At 40.0% G+C, this 20,900-nt stretch overlaps 1 protein-coding gene across 1 annotated transcript in view; it reads right to left on the bottom strand.

Moving 5' to 3' along the window:
- The window catches only part of csmd2 (CUB and Sushi multiple domains 2), a 201,630-nt gene that overhangs the window by 67,219 nt on the left and 113,511 nt on the right, over window positions 1–20,900 (bottom strand). Inside the window, exons 18-28 of the mRNA XM_054606522.1 lie at window positions 20,653–20,840; window positions 19,656–19,844; window positions 18,942–19,058; window positions 18,186–18,401; window positions 16,443–16,631; window positions 14,892–15,061; window positions 14,625–14,781; window positions 14,237–14,428; window positions 10,357–10,483; window positions 770–972; window positions 406–597 (exon numbers count right to left, since the gene is read on the bottom strand). Coding sequence (XP_054462497.1) covers window positions 406–597; window positions 770–972; window positions 10,357–10,483; window positions 14,237–14,428; window positions 14,625–14,781; window positions 14,892–15,061; window positions 16,443–16,631; window positions 18,186–18,401; window positions 18,942–19,058; window positions 19,656–19,844; window positions 20,653–20,840 — 1,940 coding nt within the window. The remainder of the gene's footprint in view (window positions 1–405; window positions 598–769; window positions 973–10,356; window positions 10,484–14,236; window positions 14,429–14,624; window positions 14,782–14,891; window positions 15,062–16,442; window positions 16,632–18,185; window positions 18,402–18,941; window positions 19,059–19,655; window positions 19,845–20,652; window positions 20,841–20,900) is intronic.

Here is a 20,900-nt window from a genome sequence, read left to right as displayed (position 1 = left end):
CCCAGCAGTAGCAATAGATATTTCACCCTGACTGCAAAGGCTTTATCACCTTTGATAATATTCTGGATGTTGGTTCAACAAGGAATGACGTATCCGCTGATCTCAGGGTGTTGGGGGACATAGGGAAGAAGGAGATCTGATAGATAACCTGGAGCAAGGATTCCCGGGGCTTTGTACATAATCAATAACAGCTTGACAACAATTTGAAATCAACAGGATTGTTGAAACGAGGTTGTGTTACCTCGTTCTAGTCAAAATATTAGCAGCAGACTTTTGAATGAAGTAGAGGGATTGTATTGCTGATGCCAGAGAGCAAGGAGTTACAGTGGTCTATCTTCTAGTTATGAAGGCGTAATCCCTCCAGCATGATTAGCCATAACTGATGACTGCATGCTGTTTTAATACCTGTGCATGTAGGAGGGTCTGGCTGCCAGAAAAAGCGACCGTTGATCTCTGTGCAGGTAATCCTGTTGGCCCCCTGCAGGATGTAACCAGGATCACACTGGAACACCACATGGTCTCCGGGCTCCCTGCTGTCGCCGCCACGGGTCCCATTAGTAGGCATGCCCGGGTCATTGCAGGAGGTTGCAGTGGAGACTGAAGGAGCAACAGGAGACTCAGTAATCAGAATGAAAATTATCCTCAGTCACATAGAGAAAAAAGTGGTATTATTGTCATAGTTCTGAGTAAAACCTGTGAGTAACTGAGAAACGACTCAGCCATTCAACCCAAGTTCATCAAACATGAACCTCCCTCTGTTTCTCCTCACCAGAGAACTGCAGAGCAAAGCCCTGCTTGCTGGTGAAGAAGTCCGTGGTGAACTGCAGGCTGACAGTGTTGAAGGTGCTGTGGGCGTCCGGGGGCAACATCGAGCCACTGAGCTCCCTCAGAAGGACCCCTCCTTCCTGGGGCCCATCCCAGATCCGAAGCACGTCGTGGACCTCCTCCGTGTGGTAAACCAGGAAATGTAGACTGTTAAAGACAAAGACAAGATACATTAGAGGCCATAGATAGATAGATATTCCTTTATTGATCCCCATGGGGGAAATTCAGGTGTTGCAGCAGCTCAAGTACAGAGAAACAGATTAAGATAATAAATAAAATGTATTATACAATAAAATAAAACAAAAGAAATAGAACTATAAGACAGCAATGTACAGTATATCTACATGTGTGCAATGTGCAATATTCCACATGAGTCCAGTTCAGGAGAAAGTGAGATGAAATATGAAATACCCTCTGACACATATAGGCTTTAACCCACCTAATATTAATATTCTATTTTGTTCAAACAGACCTGAGTTCTTTTAATGAAAGCTAATTGTAACAGAAGTCCATATCTTGCAGTGTTTCCATTATCAGCTTCATTCCAGAGCAATATCTTCATTAATAAGGATTTTTTTAAATCCCCCATCTTTCAAATAGGTTACCATCAATATTCAGTATTTTATTTGTATTATATGGATGCAAAAATAAAAGTCATTATAAAAAAGCAGAGGTAAGTTCAAAGTTTCAAAACTGTGAGTGAGCATGAATCAGAGCCGAGGAAGGGGAACTAAATGGACTTCATAAAACTACTGAGTATTTATTTAAGAATCAATACACACAAGGTATTAATGTGATTAAAGGAGACGTTCGTAATAAAGGACAGACAGAAAGCAGGTAAAGGTCAAGAATAAAAGGAGGGAAACAAAGAGCATTTAAAAGTGAATCTCAGACGTCAGATCTAGAGAACTCAATGGATGTTCCACAATGTCAGTCAAGCAGAACCATCTGCCACAGCATTTAATAGTTTGAGTCTAGACATGAGAAAGATGATGCTGTCAAAATATCTTCCCTTCACTTTGGCACAGACAGCTGTCAGCCAGCTGGTGGTCCACTGGATGTGAAATGCACTGTTGTTGTGTACTTGTTTGTGTGTGTTAGTGCGCCAGCCTCAATGCAGTGGATTTTTAATGATATATTGCTTGGATTCTTCTTTGTGTTTTTGACAGGTTCCGCAGGACTTAAAGAATAGAAAATGGCATTTTGAAACAAATGAGAGATCGGTTGTAATGTTGACATGGGCCACTCAATACAAATAACTTATTGAAAGACAATCAGTATTCTCAGCAGCTTTATCCTGCTGCACAGTCTCAAATGCTTACAAGATATTATTAAAATGTATGTCAGCTCATTCAATCCAGGCCTCTCTTCTCTGAGACACATTGCTGTCTTGCATCCTTTTAAAATAAGAGAAAACAGTGGAATGCACTGAGATGAAGGTGTACTTAAAATAAAGGAAAGCTAGTCACAGAAATGAACTTGACTCACCTGATTCACACACAAAGCGTTTATCAAAACAATACTTTTTTTCTATCTCCAGATTTATGACAGGAAAAGAAAACATCTCCGATTAATGTTGTTTTAAATGCTCTTCTTAGATGATGTGCGGCATCTTGTCTGCATGATACTTCAATGCACTGGGTGAATATAAGCTCAATGGGGAACACCCCTAACATCCTGGTGATGCAGTTAAAACTTTGTAAGTTTTAACAAAGGTATCCCAACCTCATGAAAATAAATGATATTTGTGACTTCAAAATACATTTAAAAGATTCAAAGATATAAAAATCTATTATGAAAATGGTTTCATTACGAAAACTCATTTTGCCCAAAAGCGAATCCTGACTCTCGCATATATATTTCAATGATTTCAGTTTTAATATAAAGCAAACACCACTTAATGAAATGCTCAAAGAGTCTGCAGAGCTCTGTTTATTCTATTATTTTGTCCACAAGCTTGAGCTTAACTTATTATAAATCTATCCTATCCAGTAGTCATATTCTCAAAATATGATTTCAAGTTTAACACGCTGAATGGTTACCTTTGTCCCAGTCATCCAGAGGAAATCATGGTACCTTTTGAGCTTTTAGTATCACCATCCCTTTACATACACAGCCTTGAGCTACCGATGATAAAGAGGCGAAACAGCAACCTACTGATATGTCAGGTTTAGCAACAAGTTTCTACCGTTTCTGCATAATTGGTGTCAGACTCCGATCTCCATACTGTCTGATGTGTGAACAGCAGCCAGGGGCTTTTCAACAATGTGCTGTGTGTGTGGATACTGTACATAACCCACTCGACAAGTCCTGTTGTAATGCCTGTGAAAGAAGTGCACATAAAACAAACAGACGCCGACAAGTGCACCCGTATCTATTCACACAAATTCACACTGATGGGTATGTTTGAAGGGTATGATGCATTATATGACCGTGTATAAGCATCCCCGCCTGGTAAATAGATGCAGTGCGAGAGACATGCATGGTGCTTTACATGGCTGTACATAAGCATCCCCGCCTGGTAAACAGATTAAGTGAGAGAGACATGCTACATACAGTACACACATTAACCTCCTTATCTCTGCAAAACAGGGCATGACATGTTTCCAACTTTCATCCTCAAAGAAATGGCGTAAATACTAATCCTATTCTTTGTAGCCATTCCTCTGCTTACAGTTCTCTTGCTAATAGTCACTGAAGCATAAGTAATACCTCTGTGAGATATGGTAATCATTCAAAGCTGGGAATGAAACATTGCAAATAAATAACTAAATAAATAAATACATATGTGCTGCAGAGGAGATAGAAAAGAAAGTAAACTAAACCTGTTTACTTCTCCTCAGTGCTCTCGGCCTCACAGACAACCAATGTTGATTTGGTAGCAAACATTATATTACAAGGCACATATCTCTGTTTTTCTCTAGTGGCACAGATAATCAAACCCCTAAGTGTTTAGTCTATTAAGAGTTAGAGAAGACACCCATTTCTTTTGTTTACGGTGGCAGCAGCTTAAAGATCGGAGACATCGGTGTCAACAACTCAGCGGTTTGATGGCTGTAAAAGTGATCTTTATTTTTGAGAAAATAAATGCACCAGTCAGAGACAGCGCTTCTCATGGGCAGCTCTCAAATACAAGGTGCCGTACCTTTTGCAGATTCCACATTTGCTGTTCCACCATGCTCATTACCAAATGTGTGCATCGTTTCGCATAAAACTCTAATCCCTGTCCAGGTATTCTAAAGCATTATATGATAAACAAGATTAGGTGATAGTTGGAGAGGTGTAGATCTCCAACTACCATCATGGCTATTCCTTCTTCTTCCAGTGACCAAAGCTTATGTTGAAAGGCCTCCATCCCCGTCATGTAAGCGCCTCAGGCAGTTGGATGATTGCTATGCAAACGCTGTTATAAAACCCTTAGGCACTACCATCCTTTGTACTTATGCTACACCTCCCTTCCCTAGATAGGAGATGCTGAAGCGTTTCATAGGATTTGCCAGCCTAATTAAAAAAAAAAAAGAGCATGTTTTCTAATGTATGTACAGGTGTGTGCCTGCCTGCATAGACTATTAATGTGCATACAGTATGTACAGCATGTTTGCACATGTGTGTTTATCAGGACAGCATTGAGGATGAGACTGAGTATCAGATGGTTTTGGGGATTTGCATGAGCAATGTCGGAATCAAGCACCGGTCACGTGTTGGATCCATGCTCGTGTGCTGACTGATCCCCTTTGTGCTAATGCAACCTTCAGGGCTGTCAGACACCGAGTGGCATCATGTTCTACTTCCAGATTTATGTGTTAAAAGGGAAGATGGAAAGGTGGGTGGAAAGGAAGACGTACGTTGAGGGAAAGCAGAAGGTAAGGGAGGGAACAAAAACAAGACCAACGTTAATCATTGCCTGGCTGCTGGAAGAAGAGGACGATGGCAGCAGGATAAGAGGTTGATGGAGAGCAGAGGAAGCTCTGAAGGATGGAGGGATTTCTGCTGAGCGGTCGGATGGAAAGGATGGACGTGGGCTGCATGTTAGGATAATTGGTTCCTTTTATACAAGATCTAAATAGCCTATCTCTCCTTGTCACTATCTGAGAGTGAAGGCTGGGGGCGGGATAAGGAGATGGTGAAAAAGAGAAGATGGTGAGAGGATAAGAGTGATGCAGGAAGGTAGAGAGAAAATAACTTTCTCTGTGGCCATTCCCTATTTGTCTTGCTTTGTAAGTGTGCTTTGTGATGCAGGCCCTGCCGCCACAGCTGGAGAGTGTATGCACAGGTTTGCACTTAAATGCAAACAAATGCATTATTGCAGAGGAACTAGGAATAGAAGTGTTAGCTTCCAGTTGGGAAAGTCCATTTAAAGACTTTTCCTCCACTTTACACACATAGCTTGGGAGGCGAGGCGGAGTGGTTGGGTGTGGGCAGAGTACATTAGGGATGAATAAAACTACAGGGTGAGAGAAGTGGAATTACTGTCTCACCAAGGAATAGGAAATGTGTGTGCAGCTAATGTTTTGTGGAATCAAAGAAAGCCATGTTTTGAAGTTTACGGCTAAGGGCTCTCCTTTACACTTGTCCCCCTTCTTAACGAGATAAAGTAGCTCAATCAAGTGTCAGAGGAATTGCCGCGAGGAGATGAGATGGGTAAGAGAGGGATGGAAAAGATTTCGCAGGTCTCTTTTGATTCTGCCTAAATTATTTTGTATTCATACGAGAGAAAAAGAGAGTGCTGAGACGCACTCATACGAATACAAAATAGTCTAGCTGCAATCACTAGTCCTGTGGGGAGTCTTCAGAGTATGTGTATGTGTGCATGAAGATGATAAATAAGTAAGTATGTAGGGGGTGAATGGCTGTGTGCGTGTGTGTGTGCGTGTGTGTGTGTGTGTGCGTGTGTGTGTGTGTGTGTATGTGTGTGTGTGGGTAGGGCACTGCGAATGGATGAGGAAGAAGGGAGATGTAGAGCAAACATACACTTGGAGCTGTCTGCTTTTTAGCAACTGATTGAGATCGTATGTACAAAGGCAACGTCACACTGAGAGCAAACCTCATCAATATGTCTGGATGTGGCCTCTGTGTGACTGTCCCTGTGGGATCATCTGTCAAGGAGACACATCCATACCGTGAGCTTTAAAAGTCACCAAGCACATCAGGTCGGTCAACCAACACACGGGGGCTTTCTTGACACATGAACCAAGCTTGCCAGGTTCATGTCCTGCAGGGGCACATGACGTAATAACATTATTTCTTAGCTAGGAAAAGGGGTGAAATTGTGAAATGAATCAGTGTGATAAAAGTAAAGGTCAAAGAACACAAACAAACACACACATATATGCTTCTACCAGTACCGTCCATTTTCCACATTTATTCTGTATCACTCGATACTATCCTTTACCATATCCAATCAGTCTCTTACCTGACTCAAATTTAAAATGACCAAAACGCAACACAATATTTTAAAAACATCCGCTGAAAAAGTACAGGAAGACTGAAAAACTTCACTGTGTAAAAAGAATCCCTATTTTGAATGGTCCAAAACTCAAATTGGTTCTCTGGATGATACGAAAGCAAAGAGACACACACACACACACACATACATACTGACAAACAAACTGGAATTACATTATATATGGTACTTTGAATAGGGCTATGCAAACTCAATGAAATATATGTGCATATTCATTTGAGACTCAGGGCACTATTTCGGTGACAGAGCATGACGAATGGGGGGATGCATTCAATTGGAAAAGTGGTATATGCTGCTCTTTTAAGGGTAAATCCAACCTAAAAAAAATAACTTTAATATAGTGTGCTATCTAAAGAGTTATTTCTGAGCTCAGATTTCATTGTAGTTAAAATCTCCCCTGAAGCTGAAAGGAGCAGATTTTACTGATGATCTGATTTAAAGACAAATCCTGGAGCTGCTGTTTAGACAGTGAACGATGGAACAGCTTCTAAGACATTATGACAACACCAGTTATGATATAATTTGGTATGTTGATATTTTGCAACTTAGCTCTCATGAGACTGCCGTCAATGGTTGTAGATATCATTTTGACCGTCCAAATCACTGGAGCCATACTGTACTTTGGGCAAAATTCAACTATGGGCCTTATTACATTGGCCTCCCTGCTCTTCACATACTGTGTTTGTCCTATTGACAACACTCACAAAAGCACCGTACAGTATCATAACCCACAGAGTACACTGTGTTTTACAGGAGTGGAGCTCTCAAATTAAATGGAATATTTATTACTAAATGCTGAATACCGACTTTAAAATGAATGCCTATGGCTTCATTGTTCAGTGTACCATGTGTCCTATATCCCTCCCTTGATCTCTGTAGCAGTAACCACTGAACGTTCCATTGGTGAAATGGCTCATTGCACCCCTATCAACTCTATTTCTTTTATATTGTTATTATCTCTTTATGTCTGTATTCCACTCTCTCCCGCCACCTATTCTCTCTTCCATCAATAACTCTTGACAAACTAGTCTGTGGGCCCTTTTTGATGTCTGCTGTCACTCGGCACAACACCTGGTCTCTCAAACTCAGTGCAGTCGTCTGATTAGTGTGCTACCTTCAGCTACACTATTTGATATCCCATGAGTCTCGGGGCTAATGCATTGCAAATTTTTCTCCATAATGAATTGCGTGGGTAGGATCAAAGGCAAGGATGTGGAGCATACCTTGCAGAGGAATGCCAGCCAGACAGAGGATGCGAAGGCACTAATGATCATAAACTAGCAATCATAAGGGACCTAGCAGTGTCAGACCTGCAAGCTATGGGGCAGCATGCACGCACAAATAGATCCATGAAGACAAACACACAGAACTCTACCATGTTAATGACATGGCACAGTGAACAAACAAGTATACAGTGCAGTCTGAAAATATCATGACATGTTTTTCATAGTTTTGCATTTACTCTAGTGCATTGGATTTTAAATAGATAGTGACCAAACTGAGGCTTAAGAGTGTCCGGAATACTAAAATAGTGGTTGTGAGCATCACCCGGGCAGATACTAAACTTCTGCTGATGTTTGTGGACAAATATCAAAATTAATACTTTCATGTAAGTGCATCTTGAATTGTGAATTACTTCCTGACCCCTTAAATTGAAAAGCTAGGTTCATAAAATGTTTATAAAAAGAGCTGGGAGGATTCATAAATGTTGGATTATGATGAGCATGTGTTCGTCTAGGAAAAGTTAATCCAATTTATGAGAAGAGAAATATTATAGCCCCCTTACTTAAATCATCTATTGTGTTCTCTACCTCTTGCACATGTTCCTCCATATACATACACATGTATATGTACTTATGGATTTAACAGTTTTGTCCTTGAGCAGCACTGTTCCTTCAAGTACTTAGGAAGCTATTGTAAGCATGCTGATATATGACACCTGTCTGCAGTCCTAAGAAGCTTAATGGATAGAGAATATAACTAACAGCACAATGTCACAAGGACACTGTGCGGTTAAAAATATTTAATATCCACTTCAGATACTTTGGTTTAAAGAGTCCAACTATGTCTTCAATCATCTATCTATCTATCTATCCATCAATCCATCTACATACATACACTATTGTTCCAATGTTGAAGAAAATGAATCATCTTCCAGAGCAGCTTGATTTGTTACAGTCAAGATGGCTGAGAGCACTACTCTTTTATTAATGGTCTTTCATGCTTCTGGGTTGTAAAAGGTCCTCTTTACAAACATATTATATTTTGTATAAAGGGTTTTCAAATAAAGGCATGTTTTGTACATAGAACAAAACGCTGTACAATGGTTCAACCGCACTGACAATTGAAAGGGCAGGAAGAGAAAAAGATCCCTCTTAGCAACAGTTGAATAAGAATAGAAAGAACCGCCATTGATCCGTAAAAGCAATTGAAAGCGTAGCATCAAAATGTCTGCTGATTTCAAAAAGTTCTTGTTTCAGTGTCAAGTGCACAATAATAAAAAGATGCAATATTAGCACGTGTGCTGTATAAGAACAGCTATTCATCAAACTGCACAATAGAAATGGAAAAGGTTAGTTAGGGTTAGAACTATTCAACTGGATCAATAAATATAAGACAGACATACTATGGACTGACAATTTAGAGTTAAATCAATCTTAGCACTGAGTAGACTACAGAGGGGCCCAAAGAAAAACAGGACGGAAATAATTTAGAGTTCAAATGCACCTTGATCTGGACTGGGTAACAACTATAAAACAGAAGGGTATTTGGGGGGAAAATGGTTTCAACTGTATTCTCCCGTCGTGTAACACTGTGGGTACATCGACAAAATTAAAGGTTGTTTTTTTTTAATCAGTGAAATTCTTCTTTTGGGGCAAAATTATTCAAATGTTAATAATACATTTGGTGTCTAAACAACAATGTTTTTATCTATGTTAAAATAGCTATAATGGAGGGACAGTTGAAACTTGTACATAAGCATGCCAAATTGGATGATTTTACAACGGAGCAAAGATGTGTATTTTTTGAAGGGAAAGGATAACAGCCTTGGATTGTGTTATACAAGTATATCATCTTATTCAATAATTGGCTGTAAGCGTCAGTAAGATTGGCAAAAAAGGGTTTACGTAACATCTCTGTTGTCACGTCTGAAAGCCACAGGATGAGCCCACCAATAAACAAACATTTGCATACATGAATTTATGCACTTTTACTATTAATTTATTGTATGAATACAAAATAGGCGAGGATGTGCCCATGAAAGACAAATAGAGTGGCTTTAGAGGGAGGCCTGATAGGCTGTCAGTGATCAATAGATTTAGCAACTTTTGGAGCTAATGCTGCTAGCTACTGTCATTGAGAAAGAGTTGGCAACCCTTGGTGGGGTTTTTTCAGTTGGATAATTTCTAAATCTAGTATACTCTTTTTTTATTTTCTGAAGAATACCAACCCTGCCTTTAAGGTGTCAAGTAGTGATATATGCATTTGCCATTATTCAACTTTGCCCAGTGTGGTCATGGAATGAGTAAACATGTTGACGATACCATGATATGGTCAAGATGTTCTGCTTAAGTTAAGCTTAAGTGCTTGATCAAGTATCATGATTCCCAAAGTTCCATCACACTGTAAAGAAAATGTGACCATCAAAGATGTATAGACAAATTATGCAGAAAAATATGTTTGATCAATACAATATGCAAAACAGGAACAATAAGGGGATGGAGAAAAACCTAAGTTTAAATTGTCTGAAAAGGGTAACAATGAAAAACCTCGAGCTAAAACCATTCACCTTGCAGGATTTGTTCTTACTTAAATTTAATGAAATTCAGGAAAGTAAAGCATATAACACACACTTGACTTTCTGAAGTGGCATTTCCCCTCACCCAGTAGAAACTCAACTATTGGCCAATAGCAGCTCACTGAAGATTGATTACACAGCAGTCTGTGAAAGTGATGAATACCACTGCAAAAAGGGGGGCTAAATTGGAAGTATATTGAAAGGTGGTAGATTGAAAGAAAGCCTGAAAAGAACAATGTAATCAGAAAACGAGAAGGCAAGAACAGACCTTATAGTGCTTCCAGGGGCGGCCTCAATGGTCCACATGCAGTGCAGGTTGTGTTCATATGGAGCTGGGTAGCCAGGAGACAGGATACGACCAGAAGGCTCATCTTTGATGGCGCCTCCACACTCCGCTAGAGAGACGGAGAGAGAGAGAGAGAGATTAAGGAGGCGAGCACAGACTAGGAATAAAATAAAAGAAAGTGCAAAATAATCATAGATGTTCTGAAAATCAAATTATTAAAAAGTTACAGCAAGGTTAACATACTTAAGATGCCAGAAACCGAATCACCCCACTTGCAGTAAGTACATCACATCAGTCTCCTCTAATCATTATTAATTATTGATATAGCATTCATATGCTTAAATGTGATGGGCTTCACCATCTTGCCTGCAATTTGAATGATAAAAGGGAGAGCAGCCAACTCAATATACTTTATGTGTATCTCCTTGGATCAGCGAAAGCAATCCACCATTGCAACCAATGACCTCATCCCGTTGCCTTTGGAAGAAGATGGACTTGTTGACTGCACAACACAACACTTAACGTATTAAGTTCAGGGTCATTTTGAAAGAGAGTTTTTGACTGATATGACAAAATATAGAAGATATTTTTTAAAGAATCAATCAGAATCACTGATATGAGCATCTGCTGGGCAACAGCTTAGGCAATAGATCACACTTAGAGAGTGTCTTGAATCTTTCATCAGTTAGAGAAATGTCATTGAGCATGCCAAAGTTGTGTTTGTGGTAATAATAGTGATAGAAAATATGATGGTTTTAGTATTGTATCACGGTTCATAAGCCCACCTGAGGTGCACAACCTACACCAAACATAAGTCAGTCTCTTCATATAGCAGATTCAGAGGCCTAAACATTTTGTTAAGAGCAGTTGGAAGATTTTTTTTTTCCATCTTCATGAATTTCCATTAGAAATATTCTGACTGAAAGCAATTTTAGGCCCTGCTTCAATTACCATCTCCGACTCTATTCCAAAAAGTGAATGAAAAATAATAATCTTCTCCAACAATACCAGATTTTGAGTGTTTTTGTTCAGATTTGAGGGCATTTTAACTGACAAGGAAAAGGGTAAAAACGTTCTTGTTTCTTATCCTTCAGCTGAGAGGAAAATAGCTCCTTCGAATAAGATAAACGGGCTCAAGGAATCATACTGATGGCGATGGTAATGATCATGGTTTCAAAATCCATCCTTGACAAAAAGGACCCGGTACTGCAATACAATAAATTGGCAGATATACACAAGCGGAGACAGAATGGGAAGAAGGAAGTAAGAACCAAACTAAATTAGGATAACACAACACAGGCATTGAAATTGGTATCAGACATTGCCGAAGTGTGGTTTCTCCATACACACCAGGCATAAGTATTTCGTCACATTCCATTTGACAAGCAAGCCTTTCCTAATGTTTGCAAATACATCCTTCCTTTTCCCCTCCTTCATACTCTCCATCTCCCTCATGCATTAAACATTTAAACAGCAATAATCACCAGAGCTGGCCTCTGATCATTTTTGCTGCCAAAGCACAAACACACAAAACAATACACACATACTTGAAATAGAGTTTATGCTTGGTTGCAAAAAAAATTTATTTTGAAAGATTTGATTGTCATTTTTGCTTTCACTATCTTGGAAACGGAAGAAAAATGCAAAATAATGAAAGCGTGAACATATTAATCTTTAAACAATTGCTGAGGTTTTAGTCTCTCTTCAAGCTTTACCCCTCTGTTATGCTTTTCTTGTTGAAAGAAAACTTGCTGTTTCATGGAGTGAAAAGAGAAGAGGGTGATCTATCACAGTGCGACAAATCCATCTCTTTCTTCTCGCCTTATGACCTAAGAAACTACTGCTCAGTGCCGCCATGGCAGTGTAACTCCCTCAGCTACTCTACCCCTTCAATCTATGTCTCCACATACACCTTTCTAAAAATCAACTCAGGTTCTGCCTCTCTTTTTGTATTTTTTCCCTCTCCACAAGACATATTTGTCAGGTGGAGACAAGGAGTGTTCTTTAATATATGGAAATAATACATCAAGCTGACACCCAAATCATGCAGACACAAGCGTGTGCACTGTAATATTAAGTGTAAATAAAATGTAACCCTTTTTTAAACTCTGTGTCCAACCCAAAGCTGCTCAGTTATTCTATCTTGCAACTTTCCTCTTCTTTGACTTTCAGGATATGAACTCTCTACTGTTTTCAACTAAATTTCAAATTTCATCACTTTCCCTACTCGCTAAATCCTTCTCATCTGTGTTCGGTGTGTCCCCACTGCTAGAAAATAATCCCGCCATTACAAACAGAAGCAGTCCCTCATCTGCTCCCAAATTCACTCTGGCTGCAGTGAAAGGGGCATGAGGAGGACAAACCTGCTCAGACATATACAGTATGCTCAATGTTGTTTATACCCAGTCATGAAATTACCTGTCAGGTTGGGTTGAAATGGGAGCCGAGCAATATTATTCTAATCATCTCGGCTGATGTCAAAGAACACCAACCTGCCTGTTTTCCTTACCGAGCTTCTGGCTGGTTTCTGAGAGACTCTGTCAAAGTGTCACCCAGGAGAAGATCCCAAAAATGATTTTGGTATTTTTACCAAGTCATCATAAAGCAGTATGTGTGTGAATGTATGTCACTTTAATAGTTTTAAATATAACACATAGCATGTTTGTGTCAGGTGTCATCAACAGACAGGTGAGCTGAAGGTGAACTCTATTAAAAAAAACGATGGGATGGCTGTACTAGCTACAGGAGGAATGATCTCCATAAAAATGATTTGGAAAGTCTTCCCACCTAAGACAACGAGAGGTTAAATGTCTGCCTATGTCATCGGGTGTGCTGTTGATATGGGGAGAATCTTATTTTGTTAAAAATAAATCATGTGAAAAGGGTGTTTGCAATCATGATGCAATATGAATATAGGGAGCCGAGTAGAGCACTGTCATTTTCCGATGAGATAATGCACTGAATAAGGTGCTGGAAAAGCAACCAAATGGATGTCCCAAAATAGCAGCGCTCAAACAAACCAGAGAGCTTTCCTGAACCTGCTCCGTCATATTCACATTGTTATTAGGATGAAGAACTAGGTCAGACATTTTAGTTCAGCAGAAAAAAATAAAAACTGGTTAGGATTAGCAGCACCTGCTGAATACTTTCATATAATGTAATAAATCACAACGCTGTTTTACGCAACTTTTAACATAATGCAACAAATAGTGAGAGAAAGAAAAGGTAATAACACATGTAATGTAAGGCAGGATAGCAGAGAATAGCATAACATTACGTTGCACTCGGTAACCTCCCATCAGGCAGCTGACGCAAACAGCAGTGAAAGTACCCAAGTACCCATTTACTCATGTGCTGCAACTAAATACATTTTATTTATTTATGCTTAGATTGCTTAATTTAACTGTTCATAGGTTTTAATGTTACAACTTATCTTCAGCTACAACTTGGCGAGCTGCAACAATAAACCACTGAATCATTACACAAATTCATTAGCATTATATAATATAAATGGAATATTATAGCAGTCAAAAGAGTAGGCATTCTGTATTATACCTTATTTTAATTACTAAAATTACCTGTTGAAAAATCCTCATCTGTATTTATCCCTTTCAAATCTTGTACCAGATTATGTTGACATGGTGGTTATGAATACTTTTCCTCCAATAAAGGATCTGAGTACTTCCTGCTTCTAACAAAGCATGACGTAAAAAAAAGTTAGGTAAAAATCTAAACTTAATATAATGCAATGAGCAAGAAGACATCAGCAGAACCCAAAACTATATAGGCAAATAAACTAATATTTCTGCCAACGTCATGGACACAGTTGATATCGAACCCATTCAAGGAGCATCCGACTCACCAACACAGAGTGGGAGGGGGCTGTCCCATGCCCTCCTTTCACCCCTCAGGCAGGTCAGCACCTCAGGGCCTTTCAGGGTGTAGCCTGGGTCACAGCTATACGACACAGCGCTTCCTGCAAAATGACCCTTGTCCTCCCGCTTGTAGCCAAACTGGGGAGCACCTGGATCTTCACATTTCACCAGCTCAAAACCTTGAGAGAGAGAGAGAGAGAGAGAGAGAGAGAGAGAGAGGGAAAGTTGAGTAAGGACAGTACAAGGAGTAGGAGGGTATTTCAGAAGGAAGCATTAATGTGATAGCGGCAAAAATGAGGGTTGGAAAATGAAATATAAGCAAACATACTAAATTAAAATGTAAAGAAAAAAGGTGGCGGTTTGGGTGTTACTCACTAATGAAGTGCAGTTCAAAGCCTTTACTGGTGTTATCCGCATTGCTGATAAACTCCAGCCACATGGAGCTGGAGGTGGAGTTCAAGGTGGTCTCTAGCATCTCGCTGCCTGTAAACAGCCCCAGCAGACGAGCCTGATTACTGCTGCCATCAAAGACCTGGAAGGGAATGAGGGGGGAGTGGGAGGAAGCATCTGAATTAAGATGATCAGGTCTGCGCACGAAGCTATGCTCACAAGGCTGCAACTTCCCCCAAAGCACCCCCTCACTTTGAGCATGTCATCCTCCTCAAGTCTGAAGTCTCGTGCCCGTAGCTGGATGCCTTTGCCAGGCTGCGTCTGGATGGAGTAGATGCACTCGTGGTTGTTGCCGTAGTAACCGGGGTAGTTGGGCGAGAGCAGCACCCCTTGCATGCCAGTCACGGATGAGCCGCATTCAGCTAGAGAAAAAGAGAGGGAGTGGAGACAGACAGAGAGAGACAGAAGGAGAGAGGAGGAGAGAGGGTGGAGGTGTTGGAGAGAGCAGAGGACATGTCAATCGCTATATGCTTGAAACTCAAAGTGTATTCATTCATGCTGCCATGCAGAGGGAGATGGGAGAGGTGATGGGAGACGTGATACAGTCAGTGACTATACCTGAATGTTGAGTGGCACATCATCATAATCACGATACAATCTGAATATGATTACCGGTAATTTCAGCTCTATTTGAAAATTGCTTTTTGTTTAAATCACATCAGGAAGAGAGAAAAAAAGGAAGGCAAGGTGTTCCATAGAAGAATAACTGCTAGAATTTAAATGACCACAAATGTACCCAGAGTATAATCATGTGCAGTGAGGTAAGATGAGGTGAGAGACAAGGTGTATAGAGAAGTATCAAGCTTGAATAGGATTGTCAGAAGTGTGAAAAATAACTAAATGTTTTATCACTGTCAACCTCTAAGGATTTGGATTCATCTAGAGGCCATATGAAATTCAGAGCAAAAGACGCAAGTAAAGTAAAAGTTATTACACTGAAATCGCTTGACCTACTTAACATATATACCCAAACACTCACAACATGCATTTAGAAACAGAAAATCTGATATAATTTGCGTGGGTAAAGAAAATAAATGTAACTTCACCAAATGATATTTGCTAAACTGTAACTATTTGTTTCCAAAAAAGAGTGTCAAAATCTCTTACACATTACTTACTAACTTTGGAGACAAAAAGAAAGTGGTAAAAAAACTCCCAGAAAAGAATACCAGCTGCTCACAGTTTGTATCCCATATGCAGTTTATGTTTAACAGTGCATGGATATACAGAAAAGAGCCATGCTAAGGACAATCAAAAATAGATCAATCATCGTCATGGTCTGTGCTTTACCTATCATTAGGCCCATTATGATACCATTCCTTTTAATACAAACACTCTAATGCAACTCTAAAGGAATGCTGCATCATATAATCAACACACTGACCTAAATCTGTCCAGTTTTACTCATGTTTCCCGTTAATTAGCAACAAGGAAAATCAATAATTAACATATTTCAGCTCTTTAATGTCATCCTAATTAGAGCTGCTGCTCTATATAATTAGGACAAAGTCAAAAAAGGCCGTTTCTGGGAAGCTATCCAATAAAGAGACAAAACGTGGGTGGATGGAGAGATTTTGATAATGAGGAGAATTGAAAGGGAAATGCCTCGTCTTCCAACGTGACTGACAGTTTTGTCATTGGAGGGTTGGGTGTATGTGAAGGGTCTAGTGAGGTTACATGGCATTGTGAAGGGGAGTAGAGGGGGGAGTGACAAAAGCCAAAATAAAGCATGTGACCACCTACCAACACACCTTGGCAGAGGGGAGCTCCACACCCGCCTCCTGCCCCCTAAGCAAATCACCCTCGCCGGACCCTCCAGTCGGTAACCCGGGAAACAGGAGAAGATGAGGGAGTCACCCACCCCGTACTGCAGGCCCTTTCTGGTACTGTAGGGTGGGATTCCAGGATCCTCACATGGCTCCAAATCATACTCTGGCAAAATAAAAATAAAAAGGTGTAAAGGAACTGTCTCCACAAATGTATCGGTACAAAGAGGATTCCAGGTAAACTGTTATATGTCTGTATTGTTTTTTTCTAGAAGATAACATCACAGTTACTACCATGTCCAGTGACTTTTCAATATGTGAAAGTGTAAAGATAAAATAAAATAAAATAATCCTTTATTAGTCCCACAGCGGCATAGTGGATAGTGCAAACAAGAGAAACAAGTACAAAATAACAAGATCAAAACAAGTATCATAGGTAGGTAAATAAGTAATAACAGTAAAGAATAATAAATAAGTAAAAAAAACTTTAAAAATCCACAATAACTAAAAAAAATAACTGGTAAAGACTTCTGTCATGCTTTGAAAGGTTGAGAACTTTCCCCAGCATTTAAACAGGAAGGTGAACCATGCTTAAATGATTAAACGTGTCATTCATCAAAATCAATATAGCATCATGTGCCATTGAGGGCTCAAAGTCTAGATCTCCATTCAATAGGTGTCATTTGGTATTTCAAACTGTCAGTCTACTGGACTTTGCCATATCCTTTATACTGAGTCTTGGTGTTCATATCAAGGGATGCTGTGGGAGCAAAAGGAGGTGAAATGATGCTCTCAGTGGGTAGAGGCCCATCTGTGCTCTATCCAAATTGATTCATTTAAAATGAATCAATTCTCTTGATGTTAACCGTTTCATTATTCACTCTCGAGTGGCTGCAATTATGTGTTTCTAGGATGCGTACTTAGAAAAGTATTTGCTCCTTGGTTATGGTGGGCTCCTCCTAACTCAGCATAGCTGTTTGTGTTAAAACGGACCCTTATATTTAAAAGGTTACGGCAAGTCTCTGTTCCATAGTCAGGAGCCTGAAATGTCCACTCTTAACATGAACTTTAAATGGGTTATGGCTAGAACCCTAATTTGAGTGCAGAGTGTAAATTGCTTTGGAATAAAGTAATGAAGTCATGACTCAAGTTCAATGTTAAGGCTATTTTCTATCTTAAAGTTCAATCAATGAACTTTCATTGTGTGTTGATTTTAGTGGTCCTTGTGGACAAAAGCAGTAACGTTGCCAAGCACCAGACTCCCTTTAGAAAACCTTTCATTTGACTACAGAAGGATCTGACAGTCTGCCCCCCACAGTCCTGGTTCTGGCTCGTTTTCATGATTTTGTCAGATTTCGCCATAATCAGACCCGACGGCATGGATGACAAGTATTAAGAATAACTGTATAGAAATGGCCAATCCTTTCACTGATGGTATCTTTAACTTGTGTAGATCAAATAGAGGCATCGGTATCAAACTGGGTGTGTTTCATAACCAGTTAAAGTAAGTGAAAGAAAAAAATTCTCTATCCAGCGAAGGGCATCCCACCGACATAGGAATCCCAATTCCCTGTAGAGTTTTTTTTCTTTAGTCGCTACTTTTACAACTAGAACAAGACAGATCCTTTGTAGCCATGCCTAAATGTTTGCATGGCTCCATACTGTGATCAGCCCTCTTTTTCATCTCTCAGCATTTTGTATATCCTAAATCCATTCTTACCAGAGAAAGTGATGTTGAATCCTTCGTAGGAAACAGAGAAGTCAGAGAGAAAGCGGATCTGAGCGGTGTAGTTTCCGAACAGGCCTGCACTGAGAAGCGGAGGCAGCGTGGAGCCCGTCAGTTTCCACAGGGGCTGAGAAAAACTGCCGTTCTCTGTCACCAACAAATGGTCGTGAGGACTCTCGAGGTGGAAGGTGTGGAAGTTGAATTGGACACCTGAATAAGAGAGGAAGAACGATCAATTGGTAAAATGTGCTTTTAATATTATATTTTCATTCATGGACTTTACAGGAGTAAATTAGAATTTGGATATTTGGTATTTTCCTGATCATATATAGCTAAAGAATAAACTTGTTTTAATTTGCATTCAAGAAAGGCAAAAAACTCACAGCACAACTAAATCTTATTTGCACTACAAACAGGCTGAAGTCAACACAAATATTCTCAGTTTCATAATGCAAAGAGGACCAATTCCATGTCTTCCCTCTCTAGTACTTGTAAAGAAACATTACAGCCATGCAGATAGAGCGTCTGCAAATAAGGCTGTGTCAATTTGATGTGAGAGCTCTACCAAAGGTGACATGACTGGAGCACCGTCCCTTGGCACTGTAGCCCTAGGCCAGCCTCTCAGCGCTCCAGACTAACAGAGACAGCATGCTCGGCAAAATAAAAAGGCCACTCAGTAGGGGGAAATGACATTGTAAGGGAAATTGAATTTGACTGCTGCATGTGTTGACACGGAATTTCTCTGCTAACCTTTGCCATGGGAGGTCTCGATTAACCATGTGCAGTTCAGGTTGTGAGGGTAGAAGTCTGGAAAGCCAGGTGACAGGATGGTGCCAAAGTTGCCTTGGATATAACCTCCACACAATGCTGACGACACAGGGCGAACGGGTACAGCGGGAGATGGATGAGGGAGAGAAAAATGAGAGGAGAGGCAAAATCAGAGGACAAAACAAAGTGGATGAAGACAAATAAAATTTTCCCCCAAAAAACAGCAAAACTTGTCTGCATTTACAATGCGGTAAAATACTTTTTACAAGAGGTGCCCTTCAAGACGGCATAAAAAAAATAAAAAAAGAGAGTGGTATCATCAATATCATTACAGAGTGGGCAGAAATCAATACTGTCCTTAAATATAAAAGCATTTACAGATGAGGAAAAAGGGAAACATCAAAGGGGACGCTCAAGGCTCTACATATAAAACATTTATGATGAAATGAGCCCGAAACTTATAAAGCCTAAAACAAGAGTTGCTGAAAGAAACGTTATCTTAAATGGATTTTATAATCACCCAGACATATATATGAATTTAAATGTGATGCAATATGAAGCAAAGTGCTCAAAAAAGATTTTGCCCGTTCCATCTGGAATAACATACAACAATGAATGTAGCTTTAATCCCATCTATGAATAGGATGGAATCTGGCAGGAGACTATTCATTTCTAGGTCAATATTATGGAACGTACCATCACAACTAGGCAGGGGCCGGCTCCACTGAAAATTGGGTTCGCACTCTAAAGGCTGTGTGTCACTAAGTGTGTAACCCGCATCGCAGCTGAATGTCACCAAAGCGCCCACATAGAAGTCGTTTCCGTGTCGCTGTCCGTTGACAGGTATACCAGGGTCCACGCAGTGATCCGACTGTAACTGCAGGGCTAGAAAGAGCGAGACAAAAGAGATTTAAAAAAAAAAAAAAAAAAAAAAGAAGAGTGACACAGAAACACAGACACTGACAATCAACCTGCTTGCAGTGTAATTAGGCTTTTACCCTGTTTTCAGTAGGTCAAGTTAAAGTCGAGAAGTGCTAAAGGCGGTTTGCTCTGCGAAAGCAATCCTGATAAATAATTAACTTGAACATCCTTTTTGAACAGGAATAAACCAATGAGAAGTTTCAGAACCCCTTTTTCCTGCTCCACCTTGCATGGTTTCTGCCTAAGTAACACTCGTGGTGAATTATTGAAGCTTTGCAGCAATTCATCACAGAGAAAGTGCAAAAGGTTACCAGTGTGAACCACACAGGTAGAAATGAGGACAGGACTACTTTAAGGGTTGGATTTAGAGCATGAGTGATGACCGGTGTGCGTGGGTGCACGGAAGGGATAGTGTTTCTGGAATATTCAGCATTATATTGTGCATCGAGGCAGAGATCTCTGAAAGAACAATTTCACCCCATTCACTTTCTAATTATAGGTGTTGTAATAAGAACAACTTCCTGTTGAAATTGAGAGCCTGCAGAGATTGTATTTACAACCAAAACTGAATAGCTTCTACTGGTACGGTGAACAAGTCTTATTGTTTCTGTCTCCGATTGGGTCCCCTGTTATAATAGATTAATTTCCACGAGGGTCTGTGAAGCATGGGTAAATGAGTCAGCCCTTCCTTAACAGTACATCTATTCCGTATCTGTGTGTGTAGGTTTGGATTCTTTGTTATTAAGCTCACAAACATAAAAAAGCCCCTTACTTTCGTAACGTATGCGGAAGCCGATGTCCGAGTGGCTCTTGTCAGTCGAGAAGAGGAGATACAGGAAGCTGGAGGTGCTAATGAGGAACTGGGGAACCTGGGTACCCTGGTAACTACCAATTAAAGGTGAAGAGGGAAAACGTCCATCGCGCACCTCAAGGACGTCATAGTTGACCTCTGTGCGGAACCTGAGAACAGAGAATTTGAAGAAAGGTTTTTATTCTTCACATACAGTACCAGTCAAAAGT

The sequence above is a fragment of the Anoplopoma fimbria genome, chromosome 10 (assembly GCF_027596085.1).
Source record: "Anoplopoma fimbria isolate UVic2021 breed Golden Eagle Sablefish chromosome 10, Afim_UVic_2022, whole genome shotgun sequence".
Classification (NCBI taxonomy): Eukaryota; Metazoa; Chordata; class Actinopteri; order Perciformes; family Anoplopomatidae; genus Anoplopoma; species Anoplopoma fimbria.
This window is presented reverse-complemented; position numbering and strand designations above follow the sequence as displayed.